The 7,458-nt window shown below is 40.0% G+C and overlaps 1 protein-coding gene across 1 annotated transcript; it reads right to left on the minus strand.

Annotated features, from left to right (window-relative positions):
• Window positions 1–412: 412 nt before the first annotated feature.
• On the minus strand, window positions 413–6,073 carry LOC116253852 (putative respiratory burst oxidase homolog protein H). The gene is made up of 15 exons (XM_031628814.1): window positions 5,499–6,073; window positions 4,639–4,801; window positions 4,346–4,394; window positions 4,159–4,272; window positions 3,651–4,070; window positions 3,177–3,563; window positions 2,989–3,084; window positions 2,732–2,847; window positions 2,551–2,653; window positions 2,369–2,451; window positions 2,115–2,277; window positions 1,740–1,889; window positions 1,530–1,658; window positions 1,379–1,457; window positions 413–751 (listed from the first exon to the last, which is right to left on the minus strand). Exons 1-15 carry the CDS (start codon window positions 5,917–5,919, stop codon window positions 642–644), a joined length of 2,583 nt encoding a protein of 860 aa, XP_031484674.1. The 5' UTR covers window positions 5,920–6,073; the 3' UTR covers window positions 413–641.
• Window positions 6,074–7,458: the final 1,385 nt, after the last annotated feature.

A 7,458-nucleotide genomic window follows, 5' to 3' on the forward strand; every position in this document is an offset into this window, starting at 1 on the left:
AGGATAATATTCAACAAGTCACATTTCCAAGCCATTTTAAGTGACCCAGTCATGAAGTCACAAGTTATCAAGTTAATTGCTGTGTTGTTTATTTCAAGGCTTTGGCTTCATATTGTGCTCACACTGTCATATTGACTGTTTCAATATGTAGACATTATTGAAGTACCCATGTGACTTAGCTCCAGAAGACAGCACAATGAGATTTAAACCTATGATTAACGTTGCTACTCTGCATTCATTTGGGCTGGCACAGTTCGACTCTCAATAGTCATAATTAACTCCCTCTGCAATATTAAGTTGGTCTATCTCATATATTGTCATCGAACTTCCATGGTCGTCAACTCTTTGAGCAAGATAAAGTAAACGTAACCTGTTAAATCTCCGTCACAAAGGGCAAAACTGAATCGTCGAATAGTATTAAGAGCCATGGCATAGTAAAATTTTTATTCTACAAGAGTAAGAAAGCTAAACTTTTGTACATCTCTACCTATGTGACAAGGACACTGCAATCTAACCTGCAGTCCTGCACACTTGTGAGACAATTCTAATAGTAAATTACAGTGGGATGTCTCGGTGTCCTTTTAACCACGTCCTTGTGGGGTAGGTCTTCACATTTCATATGGTTCCTCATGCAATACAATCTAGAAGTTCTCCTTGTGAAAGTGGAAGCGAGTGGTGGTGCTGTGACTGAACTCTTGGCACAGCTTCCTCAATGTCCTTGTCAGTGTTGGGTTCCCACAGTAGAAAACACCTGCAATTTGTTGCATAGTGGATCATGCATATAGCAGGAAAAGTAAAACTCTCATAACTAAAATGTCTTTACAGGAATGCGAAGCTAGGTTAGACCGAGTTCCATGCAGAGGCTTGTAATTCTTAGTTTGTGTGCTAAATGGTACTAAGTAGAAGCTTAGCAACCACCAACAGTGCCTCAAGGGGCTAGCATAGCTGGTCGGACAAGCCGGTGCATAGAGGGCACGTCACCTGTTTGCTTCCCGTGGATGTTATTTCCATTGACCGTAAAAGATGGGAACATGATAATCTAGTTGACGGTGTACCGTATCCTACCCAAGTTCTGATGCAGCATAGAGCCCTAGAGGCAGAGGGAATGGATCATTAACTTCCTCTCACCCCAAGTAGAGGCTTGGCTACACATTTGAGCCAAGCTTGTCGGTTGTAATAATAAGTGACATTTTTGGCATTGGATTAAAAGGGTGGCGTGTCTGAATCCATTAGAGAACCATTTACTTAAGCAAAAAATGTTTTGCTTGGCCTGAACAAAGGCAGGCTTAAGCTCTGCTGAAGTTGGATTAGCGTGATCAAACTTGGTCTGAGCTTCGTCCTTGGACTTTAGTATGTGCTAGAGTGCATCTTTGCTTACCTATTTTAGATGTTTTGTGGTTAGCGGCTATTTGAACGAACACTTTTCTCCAGTTCGGCCTTGCAAAATGTGTTCTGATCTGTCAACGCTTTCATGTTAGAACCCAGAAAGAATGAAAAGGATTGTGAATAGAGGTAACCAGATACAATACCTTGCTTCCCGATACAATGTCAACCCCATTTCTTGCATGTTGCAGAGACTGAACCCTTCTGATGAGCGCTGACCGAGCATCCCCTTCTTCATACACACTGGATAAATAGTTGTGCATTTCTATGACATTCTGCATGCAACTTTTTCAGTTTGATCCATGAATTTTGAGTGGAAATTATGTACTAGAATTTCAGAGATGGAATATACATACGTCGTGGTCAATCTCGGCAACATCATTCATGACTCCTTTGAACCATTCAAAGGATCCTTGCTCTCTTGTAACCCAGTAGAAATATGCCCTTCCCATTCCTCTTGACCTTCCGCTGGATATATCCGCCATCTCACACCCTCCTTGACTTTCCTGCATGAGTTGAAGGAAGCGGACCTTTTTTAATAATTAAAAAGTACTTCGAGTCCAACTATAAGCTCAGATTGTCTTAAAGATTGGCTTGTGAATGCCAACTTAACTGAGCTCAAGTCATACGTGATTGAGTGGTGGACAATTCGAGCTCAAGTCACTAATGGAACTACTTGTCTTTGGCTGGCTTTCTAATTCTGAATAGCTCTTGATTAATAATTCACTTACATGAATGGCTTCTTTTGTCTTGATATCATTGAGGAGATCCTTGAGAATGCTGATGAATGGAGTTGCTCCAATACCAAGTCCAATAAGCAACAAAATGTCATACTTTTTGTAGTTCTGAGCAGGAGAACCATAAGGTCCATCTATGAACAACCTTGGGACTTCTCTGTTAAAGGTAAAAGCATAACATAAGCCATGACATGCCGATTGCATGTTAGAATTTAGAAATGCATGTTGCAAAAGCAGTATGGAGTTACCTAGACCGTATTAATTCACCTTCAGCAATTATAGTTGTCTCAAGTCTAGCCAGACCTTTTGTGGTATTTGGTGCTTCACACACCTGCATTTGCATGATGGTTATTATTTTTGTTTTGAACTGATATTTTACTTCCAACACAGAGATGTTCCAGGAAATGCAGTTCAGATACCACAAAAAGACCTTAGAGAAAAGCTTTTTTAGTGCAGTGGTCCAATCCCCCGATGTGCGAATATGGACACTCAAGTAGTCATCCCCTGGCGCAGAAGTGATAGAGAAGGGGTGCCTGATGAGATCAAACAGAAGATAAGCAGATAAAATCTGGAAACAAAAGTTGTCCCATAGTAACTTTAACATTTGTTACCATTCGAAGGGTGAGACATCAGGACATTTGATGAAGATATACATGCCACTCTTGTACTTGAAACCTGGAGGCTTGCTCATCTGTAGTGAGAGAACATTTCCTGGATAGATTGCAGCCTGTGCAAACAACACAACGGATCATACTTCTGGTTTTGTTATTTTTCATTCCTCTTTTAAGTTTGATTAGTTTTCTATCAAAAAAATCAAACGTCATTGCTGGTTTTACTTTCTTGTAGCTGTGGTTGGTAAGATGCATACCTTAATTATGCTGACATGGAACTGCCTTTCTCTAAACGCTCTAATTAGTTTCTCTGTGCCATAAATAAAGAGTGGAATTGCCAAATACATCCATGTCTGCAAGCATAAAAAAAAAATTGCAACTTAAGATGTAGTAATTTCCAGAAAATTTCTCCATCATTTCAAGAATTAAGATATTAGCTACTTACTGTTTTTTTGTACCATTCCTTTGTTAGGAAAAGGAAGATGGAATGGAGGACAAGTAGAATGTAGACAAGGACCAGTAGGTGATGGGCGTACCAGAAGGCATTGAATCCAGCTAAGTGGTGGAACGGCCATGATAACTTGATGACATTTCTTCTGAAACTATGTGTTGCCAATGTGAAGGAGAAAGCCATAAAGCAAACCATTAGGACGCCGGTAACACCGGGAATACTGGCTAAGAGTTCTGGGTATGTGGGTTGTTTATAATTGAAACTAGGTCCTAGATATCTCATGAATCTTTGTGGTGGACAATTGATAAGTCTAGGAAAGTCACATGTTACATGAGCAGCAGTATGGACAGTGCTTCCAATTGCAATTGCCACTGCCAAGACCTGCAACAGAAGAAAGGATGAATTAAAAGATACTGGGTGTCGCTTTTTTTTTTTTCAAATGAATTGATAAAGATAGATGAAGCTAACCTTATGAAAATTTATATTGTCATCAAAGGGAATTATTGAGTTGAGGATAGTTGATCTGAGCCATGTGATGCTGTTTCTACATACAGGAAACAGTATCAGTGCCATGTTCAACTTGAGGGTCTCCGCTGCAGCCTTAGCTACGCAGACACAATAACCCATGATTTGGAATGCAGCTCTTCTTCTGTACTGGAAAATCTTCCATGCTATCAGTATCGCGTTCAAGGAGAGCCAGAGAAGGATGACCCATATCCGTTTCCAATTTTCTTGTACAAAATCACTAGCAAGTCCTAGAAATTTCGTCACTGGGTTTCTGTATCTCTCTCGTATCATGGACTTTGCCAGCATCTCGCTGTGCTTGGTGAGTTTTGCATTTCCTTCTGATTCTACCATTCCTTGCAATAACATTTCCAGTTGCCACATCTGGAGAAAGATTGTTCATGTATTTTGATTCTTCCAGAGCTGAGATATTTCAGTTTTCAAGTTCCAATTCATTTAGTAATTGAATTACCTCTATGTAGCCGTGGTGGTCGGGGTCTAGCTCCTCCATGATCAGTGATGCATACGTTGCAGCGTTTCCTTTGAGCTTTGCAAGCTTGTTGGTGGAGGCACTCAAATCAATAACCTAGGGTGCGGAGTAATTAGCATACTGAAATTGTCCGTGTAAAAATTTAAAAATTCAGCTGTCCATGCCTTACCTCCCTAACTTCTTCTTCTGAAAGCTTGCCATCCCCATTTTTGTCACACCTAAATAAGCATATAATCACAATGTAAACTTCGTTATGATCATGACATAACAATGTATACTATTGGCAGTCACATTCATACGGATTTTGATGCTCTAGAAAACCCAGAGAATAAAAACATGACAAGATTTTTTGCACAAGTTTATCAAGAAAATACTTCTCAGTTGAGTTTCTCTAGCCACCATAAGTAGTTGTAAGTGCTGGTGTGGCAGGAAGATTATTGAGTTTAGACTTAGGATTCTTACATGTCAAAGAATATCTGAAGCCGAGAATCAAAGTTTTGTTCTGCCATTTCTTCCCAAAACTGCCTAAGTTCATCTTTTGTGATTCCTTCTGCGGCACTGATGTTCCTCCGTCTTGCCAGTGCATCAAAGAGCTGTGCTGCAAAATCCTTCGAATCGTCCATACCTTCAGAATTTGTGCGGCTCATCAGAAATTCATTCCGATTGGTGCAAACTTTATAAAAACTTCACGCATCTTTGTTTTTCTATTATCCCAAGAGAACTATAGGCCCGCTTGAATCATCTATCATCCTTGAACTTTGAAAGTGGAAATTCTGACCAATTCACTAATAGATTGAGTTCATCTATGTGTTTAAGGTTTTGGATTCCTCTGGATATGGATGTTAACAGTGTTGCAGAATAGGAATGCTAAGAAATGCAATTTCAGAAGATCAGGTTTTGCATACAGAAGAAAGTACATGGGAGGTAAGTGAAATTTTTTAAGGATTACACGCCTCTGGAATGTCCATCTGAAAGAGCAAAGACAATTTTCCACTGCTTTGCTGGTTGAATCTAATAATGGTTCCAGGCCCAGATTTGCGTAATCAAACAAAAATTAATTAAAGGTTTAATAAACCTCTTCAGATCATACGAAAGAAGAGAAGCAAAGAAAAAAAAAAGTACCAAGAAAGGATGAAGGGAAACAAAGGAAATTCATCAAAAAATTGAGAAAATGAAAAAATGACTGGAATTCGTTAGTTTTTTGCTCTAATACTGGATCAAAAACTTGGTGTTTTCTTTTTGGGTATACCAAAAATCCTTGTTAAATTCATTATTTCTTCATGCCTCCTACTACCAGATCAAAGTTGAGTCGTTCAAATCACCTATGCAGCGTCCAAAGTTCTCTCTGGATAGCCTTCCATTCGCAGCGCACTGGTAGAACCGCTTCTCAACAGCCTTCCACTCTTCTCCTTCCTTCCCCTCCGACACCATTTGGAGGAACCTTAAGCTCCGGAGCCCGCGTTCGGCAGTCGTCGCCGTCCTCTCCATCCTCTTCCACGGCTTTTTCGCACTCTCCTCCCGCTGTAGCCCCGAGGCGAGCCTCTTAATGATCCTTGACGGCAAAGATGGCGTGGCAGAAGTGGCGCGAGGCCCCAAGCGAGCGAACGAGCCGCCGGCATGGTGCGTTGCCTCCCCGGGCCTCTGCAATTCCTCCAGAACGATGGAGCTCTCGAGGAGTATCCGTCGTGAATGGGCCTCAGCAGGGTCGCCATTGCCTGGACGCAGCCCCTGCCCTGAGGCCATCCTCCTCCTCTATGGGACTTCTCTTTGCCTAAAAGCGAAGCTGCCTATTTTTGGTGGGGTGGAAACTGCGGCCAATGTAGAGGTGTTTAGCTTTTCATGGAATGAAGCCACTCGATGGTTTTTGCCGGGAAAAGCAGGGAAGCCAGCAGGTGTCCATGGCGGTTTGTTGTGGAGGGAGGAGAGAGGCGGACGGCCCAAAAATATAGCCGTTGGAGGCTGCTAGTTGTTTGTAATATGCCATTACTTTTGGAGATAATCACCCATTCGCCCTCAAAGCAGCAGCGTATGAATTTTTCTCTCTGCTTGAAACTTGGAAGGCATGTTTGGGGAATTCCAAAAGCGGCAAAATAACGATTAAATAGTTGTTTTTCCCATACTTATTTCCCCCACTTTTTTGTTATTGTAACAACAGTTGGAACCAGAAGTTAAATCAAAATAAAAAGAAATCCTACCAAAAAGAGTAAAAAAAAAAAAGGTTGAGTTTGCATCACAGTCTTAAAAAAAGTCGTTCGAATTTGAAAGCAAATGGACCCAATATGAATAGACATAGCATGTTTTCTTTTTGCTACTGTGGCAAAAAAGTTCCTTGTAAAATCTATGTCTTCTTAAACTAAGTATCTTATATTAGATCTAAGATTTACACTTAACATCTTTATTTTACTTCTTCCCATTGAGAAAATATCGGATTGAAGATCGGAGGCAATGTGGTCTAATCTTAAATCCACAGTACGCAAATCCTTAGGATCTCAAATACAAAATGCCCCTTAAATGACAAAACTAAAACTAAAAACTCTTTTTTTTTTTTAAGTTAAAATGATATTTTGCATCCCAAAGAGTGTCACCCAAACACGCCGAAAAAGTAAAAAGTTTCTTTACCATTTAGCCTACATGATTAAGTGTAAATATAGTGAGAAAGATTAGATATTTTCTTTCTCGTTAAAACATATGACGCATGTTTTTTCTGGAAATATCTTCATGCTTTGGTTGTTCAAAGTATCGACCCAAGTACATATCAAGTTTTCTCTCTTTCTCTTTCACAATATTGCCTACAATATCGAAGATATGACCAATGACTGAATGGAAATGGACTCCATTCATAAGTAGGATCTTGTTGGTTCTTGTTCAAGCAACGGCAGCTTACGTTCTCTTCTTGGTATCATTTTCCTTTTATTTATTTGACTTGTCTTTTAGGCTATCCAGATGTAGCCCATTAAGAAATACTACCAAACAAAAAGCAATTATGGGGAAAAATTCGATTCAATCCTGCTTGATGCCGGATGTCCGATACTGTCGGATGTTAAAGTTTAAAAATTTGACATTGATTGGGTATTAGCAGTGGTTCATGATGGAGCAACTGTTTGTGGTGGTTTCAGTGATGATTTATCGCCCTTTTAGTGACTAATTTTTAAATTTTATCTATCTAGCAACTATCCACATGTGGTAAAATTGACACTCCTCAATTCTACGTATTAAATTCTTGTCATTAATGCTCATTTTAGAAACCGTGCCAACTGAACCGCCAACTATTTGTATACTGAT

Source organism: Nymphaea colorata, chromosome 5, assembly GCF_008831285.2.
Source record: "Nymphaea colorata isolate Beijing-Zhang1983 chromosome 5, ASM883128v2, whole genome shotgun sequence".
NCBI classification, from domain to species: Eukaryota; Viridiplantae; Streptophyta; class Magnoliopsida; order Nymphaeales; family Nymphaeaceae; genus Nymphaea; species Nymphaea colorata.

Bases quoted from the DNA above. Each gene is read 5' to 3' on its own strand.
- LOC116253852 (XM_031628814.1), bottom strand. From the start codon at position 5,919: ATGGCCTCAGGGCAGGGGCTGCGTCCAGGCAATGGCGACCCTGCTGAG. The intron at 2,278-2,368 runs GTAACTCCATAC...TACCTTTAACAG, and splicing joins GGTGAATTAATACGGTCTAG to AGAAGTCCCAAGGTTGTTCA. The intron at 752-1,378 runs GTAAGCAAAGAT...AACAAATTGCAG, and splicing joins CCACAAAACATCTAAAATAG to GTGTTTTCTACTGTGGGAAC.